The sequence below is a fragment of the Rhinopithecus roxellana genome, chromosome 4 (genome assembly GCF_007565055.1).
Source record: "Rhinopithecus roxellana isolate Shanxi Qingling chromosome 4, ASM756505v1, whole genome shotgun sequence".
Classification (NCBI taxonomy): domain Eukaryota; kingdom Metazoa; phylum Chordata; class Mammalia; order Primates; family Cercopithecidae; genus Rhinopithecus; species Rhinopithecus roxellana.
In genome coordinates, this window is record NC_044552.1 from 77,659,597 (window position 1) to 77,675,874 (window position 16,278).

The 16,278-nt window shown below is 43.3% G+C and overlaps 1 protein-coding gene across 2 annotated transcripts in view; it reads left to right on the plus strand.

The window, feature by feature from the left end:
• Positions 1-576: 576 nt before the first annotated feature.
• Positions 577-16,278, plus strand: part of PREP (prolyl endopeptidase) — a 137,488-nt gene continuing 121,786 nt past the window's right edge. Inside the window, exons 1-2 of one of the 2 annotated variants that reach the window (XM_010352509.2) lie at positions 577-868; positions 5,816-5,890. In XM_010352509.2, coding sequence (XP_010350811.1) covers positions 824-868; positions 5,816-5,890 — 120 coding nt within the window. In that variant the 5' untranslated portion in view covers positions 577-823. Of the gene's footprint in view, positions 869-5,815; positions 5,891-7,148; positions 7,299-16,278 lie in introns of those variants that run through there. The other variant, XM_030929189.1, reaches the window with a different exon arrangement.

Sequence of the window (16,278 nt, forward strand, 5' to 3'; positions counted from 1 at the left end):
GTTTCTCAATTGGTAAATCTCAAATAAGGGCTCAGCCGTAGTCCTGCCAACACCTCCAAAGCATCTCCATAGTCCGGATGCTAAACCACCCAGTGTCCACCAGTGGTCCTGGGATGAAGGCAGACGTGTTTCTTTCACGGTCATCATGATCGATTACTTCTTCCCTTCAAGTCCAGAGTCGCAGGCAGTGGACATAAGGCCACTGCTTCCAACCCTCTGCTTCCAAGGCTGGGGAGAGGCAAGGTCTCCCTTCGCCGCCGTACCCAGCCCGGGAACAGGAAGGCTGGGGATAGTGGCGGACTCCATCAGCAAGGAAACCCAGGGGCTTCACTCTCCTACGGGCAGTCCTGCGAGCGCTGCCAAAGCGAGGCAGGGCGCTGGGGAAGGCGCGGGGACCCGGCCTCAGTGGAGGGACGTGTCCCAGGCGCAGAGGCCGGGCAGGCGGCCGGGCGTGGGCGAGCGCGTAGCCGGCGTGCCTCCATGCGCCCGGGCGGCGCGGGCGCGGCCGGCGCTCCTGCAGAGGGAGCTGTGCGCCGGGCTTGGCGCACGCTCTGCACCGCCCGCTCCCTCTTGCCGCCGCCGCCGCCGCCGCCGCCGCTGGGCCCGCCCGCCGGGGAGGGGCTCCCGGCCTCGCCGACAGCGGCTTCCTGCTTTCTGCACGTCCTCGCCGCCGCGCCGCCAGTCGGTTTGTGCTAGCTGTGGCCGTGAGCCGCCCGCCCTGCCGCTGCCTGCGCCCCAGCAGCGCCTCGCGGTCAGCCCGGCTCGCTCAGGTCAGCTCCCGGAGCCCGCGCCCCTCCACGCTGCCCCCTGCCTGTCCCCGGCCATGCTGTCCCTTCAGTACCCCGACGTGTACCGCGACGAGAGTGCCGTAAGTACCCCTGCCCCCGCCCACAGGGCTCCCGGGCGCAGGTGCCCCGCCGGCCTGACCCGTGGCGCTCGCAGCTCTTCTCCCTGCAGCCCTTTGCCCCCCCGCGTCCCTCCCCTCCCCCTCGGCCTTTGTTTGGGAGAATTGGGCCGGGGGCGCGGGGCTCCTCTACAGCGCTGGGGCCCCGCGGGCGGTCACTCTGCTAGTGCTGGCGGCGGAGTCTGTGGGCAGCGCCGACCGGCCGCTTTCCAGAATCAACGGGGTCAAGGGCAGACGCCCGGGTAGGAATGAGTGTCTGTAGGGAGTGGGAAGACAGACGGTGTCACTGCTTCTTTGACTGGCGAAGCCTCTTGCTTAAATATGGTGGTAGGAGAAAGTGTCCGCTGGTGTGTGTGCGTGTGTGTGTGTGTGTGTGTGTGTGTGTGTGTGTGTGTGTGATATGATGTCACATTTAAAAACGAAAACAAACTTTTTAAAACTTACACTTTAAAAGTCCTTAGAGTTGAAGCATATTCGTTCGATTTTAAAAGGTGTATTGGGCGCCTACCCTGTCCCAGGTCTGATGATGCGCATTGGGCCTTGGGGGTGCCAGAGACCCAGACAGAAATGGGGAAGGCGGAGCAGTGACCCCGTAGTGTGGCCATACTGATCCATGTTTTCTTAAACAAGAGAAGGAGTTGAGAGAGGGTGAGAGGAGGTCTTAGAAGGGAGAGGGGTTGATCTTTTTCAGAATAAGTAAGTTTTGTCTAGTGGCGGAGTTGACCACCATTTGCCTAAGCTGCAGATGAACTCAAGCTAAATGTTGACATCCAGTAGGCGGAATTCTGGGCAGACACCTTTTTTGTGTAAACGTGAATTTGACGTCTTAAGAACTGGATTGCATCCACATGTGGCCATGATTCTCTTACTAATTCTCTTACATTTCTCAGATTACTTAAAATATAATCAGAATGAGTATGTATTTGTGTAACACAGTTTTAATGTTTTTCTGTTTACTTTCCCGATTTATGCCAGAAAGTGTTTACTTTAAAGCACGTGTTACGTTGGGGTAAAGGATGCTGACGCTTTAAAGGACATACTGTTTTAAATTAAGACTTCCAAGTGACACCTATGTATACATTCATAGTTTCTTTGACCAGTGGCCATCTGGTAACCATGTTTTCTTAGTCTGCTCGGCTGCTTGCTTATTAAATTCACCCTAACAGCTCAAGAAGCTCTATTCCTGTGATTTAAAGGGTTGTTTCCTTTGTATATGGGAGTAAAGTGATCCTGCTGGAATAGAGAAAGAGGCTGGACTAAATGAAAAGACCAGAGTGCTAGTTCTGGTTCTGTCATTCACTAGTTAGGTGACTTTTAGCAGCTCTTACCTGTTATGGGCCTTTTTTCTCTATGTGAAATATTTGGACTGACCATAGGACTTACTTGCTTCTGCAGTAGGAATGTTGCCATTCATTCATTCATTCATTCACGTGACAGTCTAGCTCTGCAGTGTTCCAGACTAGTAATGGGAAGACATGTGACTATTTGGTTCTGGTTCTTGAGGTTCAGAATAGAAAGAACTACCCATTCTGTGGTTTGATAAGTGCAGTTTTAAGTTTGTTTTTAGAGTTACTTGTTAGTTTTTCACCACTCTGGGTGCCTAAATCCTACAGTTTATTTATCTGTATTTAATAGTTCATGAAAGGTTTAAGTGGGGATTTTATGAAGACATCTAAAAGATTATAAACAATTAACTCGGAAGAGTATACTGTGGATTTTAATACACTCCAGTTCCTTCTCATTAAACAACTCATGATAACTCGAAGCCTCATGGCTAAGGGAATATAGCTCTGGCCCAGTCTGAATCCTGTTCTGTGGCTCCCTCAGCCTACGGTGGAGTATCTTTTTTTTTTTTTTTTTTTTTTTTTTTTGCGTTAAGATTTGGTTACTAAGCCCTAGGCTTGACTTAGGTATTTGCTTAAATTGTAACCTTTGGTTTCTAGGATGGGTTGTTTCTCCCCAGTATCAGCTGGGGATTGCTGTAGCTTTCTGTCTCTTTCACCGAGCACCTTCATCCACATGCTCAATATTCTGCTGAAAGTGTTGGAGCATTGAAACCGTTTTGGTGGAGTTCTGCCTTTTTGGGCAGAAATTTGGAAGCCGTGACACTTCTCGTGCAATGCCATTGATCACTGCTTAAGAGAGTTGCTATCCGGAAATACAGGCCTACTACAGGGGACTCACACTCTGATAGAAGAGGATTTAGGATGAGAGGAGAACACAGAATAGGATGGGACTAATTTCTATCAGGAGGAGGAAGGATTAGGTAAATTGAGTCTGGAAGTTGACCAGTTGGGTAAGGGACAAAGGACATTCCTGATCCTGTGACTAAAATAAAGTCATAGCTAGGCAGACCTGGATGGTTGCGGAATTGCATTTGTTTGTAGGGTGGCAAGAAGGCCATTCTGACCAGACCATCAGTAGGTGGATAAACTGGCATGGGGCTTGAAAGATGACCAGGGCAGGTTTGCTGGGTCCTGCGTACTGTGTGTACGAGTCTGCAGTTTGTCCTGAAGGCAGTGGGTGAACTGTTGAACGGTACAAATATCGAACAGGATTAAGTAGTACAGTACCTTATCAGGGCTCTATTTTTAAAGCCTCTTGGGGAGATCAAGAATGATTAGCAAACTTAAATCAGGTGGAAGAATTTGATTCAAGGGACGTGGCGATAAGACACACCCACCTCATTTGTAGGGTGTGGTCTTAGAAAAAATTGGAGGTGGGGAGTTGTGACTCCTGGGATTGGCTGTGGAATTGTCCTAGAGAGAATCAGTTTCTTATCCTAGTTAAAAATATCTGATCAATAACTTCCATCTGCTGTAGATGGTGTTGCCTGGTCTGAGCAGATAGGGCTGCTTGGTGTAAATTTCTGGATATGCCTGAATTTAGTAACATAATCCAGGAACATTTTTTAAGTGTCTATTCTGCCCCCTCTGATGAGTGTTTGGGGAAAACGGTGGGCTGACTGCTTTAGTCCCAGGTTTGGTTCTGAACTTGATATGGTTCTGGGCATGTTACCCAACCTTGTCCCTGCTGTTGCTCCTAGAAGTGTATGATTGAAAGATGCTTTACAATTCAAAATTTTCTGATTTCTTAATGCTAGGAAAAGAAGATTGTTATTTTAAGCCTATTTTATAACCACTTCAAGGTGTGTAAAATGTAAAAGACTTGCAGATGAGAAGATAAAAAGCTTTTGTTCGGTGGTGACAATCTGCTACAATTTAGAGAGGTCAGTATTGGAAATTGGTAACTTTATGAAGACCCAGCAGGAGAGGCTTTAGTCGGGTTTTAAGTTCCTTGCTCTTGTTTTTATGTCTCTTGCTCCGTCAGTTGTTTAATGAGAATATATACAGAGTGTTCTGGCTTACCTGCCCATTTATCCAGTTGTGCATTTCCCCAGGAGTTCTTTCAGCTGGCATCAGACGAGGACAGATGTGGAGGGCCCAGTGTTGTAAGGGCCAGGGAGATTGTTCTCACCTAGCCAGCAGCCACACTGCAACTAGAGCAGCGCTAAGCTTTCTTTAGGAAATAGCCCTTACCTTCTGGCATTATAGAACAAAGCAAGGAGACAAATTAAAAATTCATCTGAGATAGAGGTAGTCTTCCCAACAGCCTTATACAGAAAGCCTTAACCAGTATGTTGGAGTGGTTCAGAGACTTGATTGGCAAGACATTGTCAGTGTGGTTTCATTAATGGGGTTAATCTTTTTGTTTTGTTTTGTTTTGTTTTTTGAGATGGAGTCTTGCACTGTTGCCTGGGCTGGAGTGCAATGGCATGGTCTCAGCTCACTGCAACCTCTGCCTCCTGGGTTCAAGAGATTCTCCTGCCTCAGCCTCCCGAGTAGCTGAGATTGCAGGCACCTGCCACCATGCCCGGCTGATTTTTAAATTTTGAGTAGAGACAGGATTTCAGCATGTTGACCAGGCTGGTCTTGAATTCCTGACCTCAAGTGATCCGCCCGCCTCAGGCTCCCAAAGTGCTGCGATTACGGGTGTGAACCACCACACCCTGCCCTAATGAGGTTAATCTTGATGGTATCAGGTGGAGAGATTTTGTAATGATTTTACTGCTGGATAATACTTTGGCATAATCACTTGAGGAGTGGTGAAAACTGCTTGTACTTGCTCCTTCAGATGCCTTCAGGTGACTTCTAAGGCCAGGCCTTAGAAGCTCCAGAAAGCTTCCTTTGGCTGGGTTCTACTTACACTAAGCAGTTTTATTTCCTCCAATATTGTGGTAAACTGAATGGGTGATGCTTTTGCACCTTCTTTTTGTAAACATTAAAAAGAAAAAGGATTTCATAACAATAAAAAGGAAGAAAGGCATTAGTTTTAAAATGTTTTGCCATTGCATTTAAGTCAGCTCTTTAAACATACGTCAATTAGAATCGTTATACTACATATTAGTAACTTGCTTTTTGGCAGTGTAGACTTAAAAGCAAAATTGACTGGGCTATATTGCAGGGAGATTTTCTAATCATTGGGAAACTCAGTGGAACAGGAGAACGAGCACGTGTGTGAGCCCCCTCCCTGACGTGCCCTTCTTGTGTGCCCACTGTATTGTCCACTGTATTGTGTCATTCTGTGCTTGGCTGCTGACAGCACGTTTTCAAGTTTCTTTAGCACAGTGGCAGGTCTTTGTTTTGTGTTGTAGGGACAGAGCTGTTTCCTGTTCTGACCTTTCATCTTTCTTTCCTCTCTAGCTAAAACATTCTTTTCATGAAGGGTGGCTTGACACCTTTGAGAACCTGCCAACTTTGGTTCATGTGGTAATTTGGGCAGACACGTTGCCAGTGAGCCAATTAGTATTTTTGTCCATCCCTTTCGTATTTCTCCATTACATTAAAAAAAATACCAGTTTTAATCGGGGTTAGAGAGTAATTATCTAATACCTCATTTTGTCTTTTACAGGTACAGGATTATCATGGACATAAAATTTGTGACCCTTATGCCTGGCTTGAAGACCCCGACAGTGAACAGACAAAGGTAATTTGGTTTCTAATTAAAGATAAGGCAGCCTTAGTAGCTGGCACTAAACTCTAAATGTCAGTTAACTACAGCTTTTCCTTTCTGGTGTTCTCCTGGGTTTTCTGCCATGGGATGGTGAGTATACCTGTTGTTACCACTACTTTTTGTCAAGTGATTCATGGGAAAAAGACGAAAGCATGACTTAGTCCCAGAGAAAGTCGTGTAAATGTTTCAGATAATGTTTATGGTTCATGGTGACACTGATGAGCTATTTTAAGTGAAAACATCAGAAAACTGATTTTTGCCAAAAGGAAAATTGGAAACCTAGATAGAAATGATGTTAAAGGAAAAAATTACCTTAATGTTTTTTTCTAAAGAAAAGAAAATCTTGTATATGAAATGAGTATCAGGTCTTAAAAACTGAATACTGTCCTTAGATTGCTTATTGATGTCAACAACAATGAAACAAAAGCTAAGTAGTAAAGGGGCAGAGGGGAGCATTTTCTGCCCTAAAAACATAAAGCTTTTGTATTCTTTTGGAGAAACAGTGTTTCAAGGATCCTGCTGAAGTCTCATTCAGTAGTGAAGGTGGCCCTGAGTCCTATGTCCCACAGACATTTTTCACCTTTTGGAGTGCCTGGGAGTTGTCACTTATGTATACTTTTTTTTTTTTTTTTGAAGACAGAGCCTTACTCTGTCACCCAGGCTGTAGGGCACTAGTGCGATCCTGGCTCACTGCAACCTCCGCCTCCTGGGTTCAAACAGTTCTTGTGCCTCAGCCTCCTGAGTAGCTGGGATTACAGGCATGTGCCACCACACCCTGCTAATTTTTGTATTTTTGCTAGAGACAGGGGTTTCACCATATTGGCCAGGCTGGTCTCGAACTCGTGGCCTCAAGTGATCCTCCCGCCTCGGCTTCCCGAAGTGTTGGGATTACAGGTGTGCACCATTGTGCCCAGCCTATTTATATATACTTTATGTAGTTAATTTTAAGTTTGCTTGGGTCGGGGAATAGTGTTTCTCAAGTTCATCTTACGTTCTTTGGTTCTTTTATTTATAATCATAGTTCATAATACTTAGTACATATTTACTGTTTCTAATATGTTCACCATCCTGAAATTTATTCGAGCTTCTTTAGAGTCGCAGGGTATGTTTCCCATTAAAAAAAAAAAAAAAATGTTAAATGGCACTCTAGGTAGTTTTTCAGGCCAGTCTTCAAACGCCTGTGTCTTAACTCCGCCTGTTTCTTGCGGTCCCTTGCCACCGTATATACCAGTGTTCTCTGGAGACCTGAATTCAGATTTGCCAGAAAAGCATCCCTTCCTGATGTGGAATTGCCCATCTCCCCACTGGGACAAGGAAAGGGATGGAGTGAAGAGCTTAGCCGGAGCATGATGGTATATGGAGAAAAGAGGAGAAAGTAGAGGTAGGGGAGTAAACCATATGATCATCTCTTTCTTCTTCCTTTAGTCTCAAGCACTGGTTCACCTGCTTTCTGCTATCCTCACCTGTTCTTCGTGAGTAGCGTCTCTCCTTAGCCCACTGCAAAGCTCTTAACGACTTATTTTTATCCTCTGTCCCTAAAGTAAGCACACTGCTATTTTGAGATTTCCCAGTGCTTTTTACTTTTATCTGCAATCCTACATTCTTTCTCTAACCCCCTTCAAGAAAGACAAAGATCTCATGGATGAGAATGGTTGATATTTGGGGTTTAATTTTTCTTTCTGGAAGCACTGGGTTATAGTAGTGGATGGGCAGAAATTCTAAAGTGAGAAACACAGGAGTATCTTTAGGAATGGTGAAGGCTGTAGCTCTGCAGGTAAGTCTGGGGGAACAGAGAACAGGTGTGGGGTTACCTCCCCACTTCATCCCTGCCATAGATTACCTTGATTGTTCAGCACTGGACTGAGCTGAGACAGAGGGATTGGGTCTGGGAGTGGAGAGTCACACGCACCTGCCTAACCTGTACAGGCTAGAAAGCACCAGGGAAAGGGTGAAGTTCTTGTGCTTCTCTTGGAAAACTGTCCCTAAGACATGATGATTTCTTTGCCTGAAGTATTGGCTGTAACCTGGATTTCTACAGCCTTTGATGGTGATTGAGTGATTGAGTGCTGTCAAAATGACCCAGATTTTATCTGTTAATGAATGTATACTTTGCTATTCCTTAGTTGATAATGACAGATTCGTGGATGACAAGCCACTTATTAGTGGATATCAAGCTTCCAATTAGTGGATGAAACTGCTAATTAATGATCTTACAGTCAGCTCTTGGTAGAAACTAAGACAAGGGAGTGTACACTGTTATTTTTGTGGTATACGTTTCTTGGATGCTTACTATGTGCCAGGCACTTTACCGGGAGTTCTGTATATCCTGTTTCATTTGATTCTCAAACTCTGAAATAGATATTTTTATTTCCCCCGTTTTACAGATGAAGAAATGGAGGTGCTGAGTGATTAAGTATGTTGTCCATGATTACTCAGCTAGTAAGTGTGTAGTCAGGGGTAACCCAGGTAGACCAGGTGGTTATCAATTGCACATTAAAAAATAAATAAAAATAAAAAGACTGGGCGTAATACTTTGTAGATGCAAGCTAAAGGAATTTATTCATGTCTGTGCTTGCCATGTGCTTTTGCAGGCCCTCATGTGTGAACCCTGGGCCAGCCCCCGCTCTCATGCTGACCTGTTCTTGTTTTTAAAAAATATATATTTTAAATTGTAATAATTCAGGGTACTGTGATCTTACATTCTTCTCTGACTTCATATTCTACCATGGCAATTTTTCGTATTAGAAAGCAATCTTTACAGCCCAGAATTTTAATAGTCATACTATTTCATCAGGCAGATGCACGATATTACGCCTAATGACTTCTCTTGGAAATTATTGTTTTCAGCTTTTCACTATTACAAGTAATGTCCCAAACACACGCTTTTCTAGATCTCCACATTTCTGACAATGATATGATTACTTGTTGCAGTAGCCTTGAAATCTCTTCTCCATTCTCAGGTATTTGCTTTTTGTCGTTGCTATCAAATGCATTCCTTTTTCATTATTGATGGCATATACAAGTGTTACTGACTCTTGTTAGATACAGGGTCTTGCTCTCGCCCAGACTGGAGTGCAGCCATCTTCTGGGCTCCAGCCGTCTTCCTGCCTTAGCCTCCCAAGTAGCTGGGACTACAGGTGCATACCGCCACACCCGACTAAACTAGCTCCTGCTACTGATTTTATATTTATTTTGTACCTAGTTCCCTTACTGAACTCACTAAATTTTCAGTTATTTCCCTTAGATTTTTAGATACATAATCATATAACATATAATCAAATTTAGTGATAATTCTGTTTTCTCTTCTACGAAACTTTGGTTATTTTATACATTTTGTACCTAGTAGTTTTTTTGAACTCACTGATTCAAATAAGTTTTCAGTTATTTCCCTTAGGTTTTCTAGATACATAATCATATAATCTACAATCAAATATTATTTTCTCCTCTACCAAATTTTGGTTCAGGTCTTATTGAATTGGTCAAAGCTCTGCAAAACACGTACGAATAGTAGTGACAAAGAACTTTCTAGCCTAGTGTTTAAATTGTTATTTTGAATGATATTTGTCGTCTTGTTTAAGCATTGTTATTCCTGCTTTTAGTTTTGGATTTCAATTTCTTTTTAATACCAATCAGGATAATTATATAGCTTTACTGATAATATTAAAATGTCCTTGAATTCGTGTGGTAAAATTCCATTTTTTCTTACCTGCTTTTATGTTCGTTACAACTATATTTACAAGAAATGTTGGTCAATATCCTGTTATCCAATATAATAACCACTAGCCACTTGTAGCTCCTGAGGACCTGAAATGTGGCTAGTCTGAATTGATTATGTGTTGTAAGCATAAATACATGCCCGATTTCAAACACTTAGTTTGAACAAAAAAATGTGAAATACCTTAATATTTTATATGGATTATATAAAACCAGTCAGGACATTAGAAACATCTGTAGCTCTCTTATAAGATCTGAAATAGAGTTTCTATTTAATCTAGTATGTAATACAGGTTGGCCAGTCCTGACACTGTCTAGCATTTAAGGTTATATCCTTTATAAAACAAAATCAAAGAAGACTTGTAATGGAAAATTCTCAAAAACAGGGTTGAAATGATTTGTGTGTAGTGGATTAAATAAAATATATTATTGAAAATTTTTTTTTTCCTTAATGTGGCTACTAGAAATTTTTAAATTGTATATGTAGCTTGCATAATGTATCTAGTGGGCAGCAGCGCTGCTCCTCTGTTTCTTTACAAAATATCTGTTAACATTTTTCATATCAGCCTTAGATTTGCTTCAGAGAATCAACTGAATTATGTGTTATCTTGTACAATCTGAAGCATTTGCTATAAAATAGCAATATGGGCCTTGACAGCTAGAAAAGATTCATCCAGATACAACTCTCCCTCTACCCCCTGCCCCGCCCCTGTTTTTGAGAATTTTCTGTTACAAGTCTGTTCTGGTTTTGTTTTATAAAGGATATAGCCTTAAATGCCAGGCACTGTCAGGATTGGCCATAATCCGAGACCTACTGATAGCATTTCAGATCTTGTAAAAGAACTACAGATGTTTCTCACTTCTTGACTGGTTTTTATTGGAAATGTAATAAGCAGCTCTTTATTTGTTTTAGAGATTCTGTAAAGATTCTCCTTTTTACAGCAAGGTATGGCTAATACTCCTTTGTGTACATGCTAATAACCATAAATAGAAAATGTTCATGCTGCTTTTCTGCTCTTATGAAAAACACACCATACCTCTTCAGTCTGGGACCAAAATTTAACTCATCAGATCCAAGATGATAGACTCACTGGCATCAATAACAAGCCTGTCTAGGGACGAATGAGAGGTATGCATGGAAGATGCACAGGAAAGGCCCCCTCTGACACCTGAAGTATGCTGTCTGAACAGGTCAGCATGGGGCCGGCCGCAGTGGTTCACGCCTGTAATCCCAGCATTTTGGGAGGCCGAGGCGGGTGGATCACCTGAGGTCAGGAGTTCAAGACCAGCCTGGCCAACATGGCAAAACCTCATCTCTACTAAAAATAGAAAAATTAGCCATGCATGGTGGCACACGCCTGTAATTCCAGCTACTTGGGTGGCTGAGGCAGGGGAATTGCTTGAACCCAGGAGGCAGAGGTTGCAGTAAGCCAAGATCATGTCACTGTACTCCAGCCTAGGTGACAGAACGAGACTGTCTCAAACAAACAAACACACAAACAAAAACTACATTTGTAAAAACTGGTCTGGGAGAACTGTGTGGAAATACAAACTAAACACCAAAAGTAAGGTAAAGGAAAAACTTTGACTTAGAAATCCTTCAGATTCCTACTAAGTAAAATATGCTGTTTAAGTGCACTTAACACAGTGTAATTTCACTGGTGTAAATGGGATATCAGGGTAACCATGGTAGCATTAGCATGAAGGGCCAGAGAAGGAGTTTGCAGTCCCTAAAACGATTTGAGGCCGGGTTTGGTGGCTCACACCTGTAATCCCAGCACTTTGGGAGGCTGAGGCGGGCGGATCATGAGATCAGGAGATCGAGACCATCCTGGCTAACATGGTGAAACCCCATCTCTACTAAAAATACAAAAAATTAGCTGGGCGTGGTGGTGGGCACCTGTAGTCCCAGCTACTCGGGAGGCTGAGGCAGGAGAATGGCGTGAACCCGGGAGGCGGAGCTTGCAGTGAGCCAAGATTACGCCACTGCACTCTAGCCTGGGCGACAGAATGAGACTCTGTCTCAAAGAAAAAAAAAATGATTTGAAGACTAGATAAGTAGGTCCCAATAATCAGGCATGTTTCCTATTCCGCACGCATTTCCCGCTTATCCTTTGTAGCTTGAAGAAGGAAGTTTGACGCAGTCTTGCCGTAGGCCGTGTTTGGCAACTTGATTCTCCAGTGTGTGAATAACATGTGGTTGACTTCCTAAACTTTACCTTTCTAAATTTCCCTCTGGTATGTGTACTTACTTCCCCTGGTAAACAAATAAGCAAACCCCAGACCCCACACTTTGCCTTAGCTCTTTTGAACCGCCTTCTTCCATTTAGTCGGTCTCTTGGTCCCTTAGAACGTGTGCCCTGTTCAGATCTTACTTTATGATGGGCTCTCTCCCTCTCTTTCCCTGCCTGTCCACAAGCCGCTTTCTGCATGCCTGTTGACATAGTTAAAACCACCCTTTTCTTTGTACCACTCCCAGTAACATCTCCCATTAGCATAAACTATTTTCTTCAAGATCAGTGGTGGCCCAGTGACCAAATCCAGAGACTTCTAGAAATCAGGCTAGGCACAGTGGCTCATACCTATAATCCCAGCACTTTGGGAGGCCAAGATGGGAGGATTACTTGAGCCCAGGAATTTGAGACCATCTGAGATGACCATAGTGAAACCCTGCATTTTTGTTTTATTTATTTATTTGTTTATTTTTGAGACAGTCTCATTCCATCACCCAGGCTGGATTGCAGTGGCACAATCTCAGCTCACTGCAACCTCTGCTTCCTGGGTTCAGGCGATTCTCGTGCCTCAGCCTCCTGAGTAGCTGGAATTACAGGGGCCCACCACCACCTGCCAATTTTTTGTATTTTTAGTAGAGACCGGGTTTTGCCCTATTTGTCAGGCTGGTCTTGAACTCCTGACCTCAAGTAATCCTCCCGCTTTAGCCTCCCAAAGTGCTGGGATTACAGGTGTGAGCCACCACACCCGGCCTTTGTCTCTTTAATTAAAAAAAAAAAGTGTGTGTGTGTGTGTGTATGTATAAAACCAGAGACTTTGATAAATCAGTGTATATTCCTCACTAGGGAGATGGACCTCATGTCCAGGGTGAATTGTAGAGTTGGGACTTACAGGCAAGGAGAATGCTCTTCCGTCAGCCCTGCTTTTTTACATTGCTTTCATCATGGAGGCAGCATCTCTCTGATCCCTGGGGGAATGCTAAATTAGCATTTATTCTTCCTGGCCTCTTTACCTGTGTGGTACCAGGTAGTTTATATTGCATAATTTGCTCCCCTTCCTAATAGTGACACTTTCTTTTTTTTACTTTTCTGGCTTGGTTTTGCAACCCAGGGGTCCAGGTAGAAGCAATGTTCTTGTAATCTCAGTCTCCCCATCTTACCCCATCTTATTGTGTCTTCACCCTTTTAGCTGAATGTTCTAGAAGTTGTTACTGAGTTACTGAAGGAGAAATACACGAAAGAAAAATTTACACCTTTCAAGGGGTGACTGCCTTAACTGTAACTGATTGTCAGGTCTGGCTTTCACAGAAACTGTCCTGGAGCTTGGGCACATGAGTTAGCTAAATGTAGAATATCAGTGGCATTTATCTAATAACTTTTTATTCTCCCTGAGTGCTGCCCTGGGCAAAATGAGAGTAACAGCAATTCCATTTCCTTCACAGACCTTGAGAAGAGAACTCTAACCGAATTGGAAGAAACTATTTTTATTTATATTCATTCCTTTTGAAAAATAAGATAAAATACCAATTTGTTTCGGAGAGGATGAAAGGAATATAAATGTAGATTTCTTTTCTGGGGCATGTGAGTTCCCACTTTTCATTCTCTCACTGACTAGCTGGAAGTGACCCCGTTACACCAGCTGATTAAGGGGCTATGGCAATTAGAACAGAAATCCTTCAGGATTGCAGGATAAGAATCCTTTAAATGTCACCACCTTCTCCCCCTGTCTCAGTACGGTTTCTTTCTTTGGCAGGAAAGTTTTAAATCTTAAAGGACTTCTGATCATATCTGGGATATTTAAATCCTAGGATTTCTGTGTAGGTATTTTAGTGTCACAGAGATCAGCTGGAGAACAAAGTTTGTGTAGGAAAACATCTGCTTTCCCTGGTGCCCTTCATTGTCTGTCCTGAAGTCTTTTTGTTTCTTTGCTTGCTTGCTTTTGTTTTTGGTCTCTGGAGTTAACCTTAAAGTGTGTAGCTTGAGGAGTTTCTGTTCTTTCTGGTGTCAATTTCGGTGACAGTCTGGCCTAGGTCTGCCTGGATCATGTGCTTTCCCTAGTCCGGATCCAGAGCCAGCTTCTCAAAGAACTGGTGCTTAGCTAGGTAAGCAGGGACTGATCTGTCTGATTGCCTTTCCCCATCTGGCCACTACCTTTTCAGGCTAAAGGAGAGCTATTGGGGTGGAAGCTTGCCCCCAGGAAATTCCAGTACATGAGGGGCTGGTTAAATGTCTCTAAGCCAAAAGCCAGCAGTTAAAGCTTACTGATGGAGCTGCTGATCACCAGAAATTACAGGTATAAAAGGCTGGTTTTGGTGTACAGTGTTCTTTGAAAACTTTGTCATAAACCGGGGGTATCTGTGCGGATAGTTCCTTCATTCTGTGAGTTGGCAGGCATTTCCGATGTTGCTTCTGTCGCAAGGCAGTGTGGAGGAATGGAGTATTTGCTGGATGGTACTAGAAGTCAGAAGATAACAAATTGCAGTCTTTGGTCTTCTGTTTTCTTGTTCTATGACTGTATCTAATCTAGTATTCATTTTCTTCATCTATAAAGAGTTAAAGTAATATTCATTCATGTAGCTCCCAGGTATAATAACACCCAAGTGAGAAAATGTATGTAAAAATCCATGTACAACAAAGCTCCGGTCAGACGAAGACGGTGCTGCTTGGGCATTGCAGCTTCCATGTATCGGGGTACAGACTTTCTGACTCTAGTCTCCTAATTGCTTAGTCAAAATGTTTGACTTTAAAGACTCTTAGCTCTTTTTATTTTTATCCACAAAACTAAGCCGATTTTCCTTTTGAATTCTAGATTTTTCACAAAAAGATACATTCTGAATATTGTTTTTTCATTGGAACTGTGACTTGTAAGTGTGGTTTCATTGTTCTCAAGTGTAGTGATGAAACTAGGCCAAAGATTACTTAAAGGTAATAGCCTTAAAGTAGCGTCTTTTTAAATTGATACCTTTGAACCCCACTGGCAAAACTGGCCTATGAGATGCCTTCCACCCATTCATTCATGTTCCATATATGGGCCTGGGTTGAGAATTACTGCTGTATGTATCCGTGCTCTAGTAGATATGGGAAATGTGTTTAGTAACTATTTTACCACATATCATCTCAGTCTTTAAGACTTCTAAGGTCTTAAAAGTCTTATTACCTTCTGTGGGAATGTTTAGCTTTATTACAGTTTGTAAACATGCTTCTCATAAATTCACAAGGAAATACGTATTTAGGGAATACCTTCCTTCTGATCTCTGGATGGGATAATTGTCAAAAGTATGAGGAAGTTGCTGGTACTGGGCTACTCTTAATCACTACATTCCCTTTTCTCCCCACCCCCACCTCCCCATCTCCTTTCTCTTGCTTTCTGTAATAGGGTTTTTGATGCAAGTGGCAAAAACTGATTCTGGGCAAGTTAGGCAAATAGGCATTTATGGCAAGGATATGAAGGCAGCTTGGAATGGACCAAGGGCCAGGCTCTGAGCAGGCAAGAATGTCACTTTTCACCCAGCATTGCTATGGCTTCAGTGATCTCCAGTCATTCAGCCTGCCATCTCTTTTTCAAGTGATGGTATCCCAAAAAAAGGAGTCTTGATTGGCCAAGCTGTGGTTGTGTGCTCGCCCCTTGGCTGTATTGCAGCAGTAAGAGAAGATATTTGGTAGAAGCCTCAGGGACTCTCTTTGGCTTCTGCAGTGGCAGCCGAGCTACCTGCTCCACTTAGAAGGGAGGGCACTAGGAAGGGAGAATGGATGCTGGCTACCCCAAGTGTCACATGCCTGTAGGTTTCATTCTCTCTCTTTTCTCCATATGTGCTTCCTTTCCTCCTACTTCTTCACCTTTCCTCCTCTCTCCTTAGTTTATCTGTGTGCCCCCTGTGCTGAGTATTGGGTTAAATAAGGGGGATGCGGTGTTATAAGTAACACAGATGCCCATACCAGCATGGAATTTGCATTGTAGCTTGGGAGGACCAGAGATTGAAGATGGGCAAACCACCTGATCTCTGCGCTGCTGGAGATCGGAGCAGAAAGGAGGCCAAGCCACATCTTGTAGCACAAGCTTGTCCGGCCTGCGGCCCACTGGCCACATGTGGCTCAGGATGGCTTTGAATGCAGCCCAACACGAATTCATAAACTCTTAAAACATTCTGAGATTTTTTTTTTTTTGCGACTTTTTCTTTCTTTTTCTTTTTCTTTTTTTTTAACTCATCAGGTATCATTAGTATTAGTGTATTTTATGTGTGGCCCGTGACAATTCTTCTTCTAATATGGCCCAGGGAAGCCAAAAGACTGGACGCTTCTGTTGTAGAGGTTAAGACTCTAGCCCCATTGGTTCGCTCTCAGGGAAAGCTCCATTTTAGAAAAGCACACCCTAAATCATTGATGAATTGTTTCAAGTACTTGTATACATTTAATGTT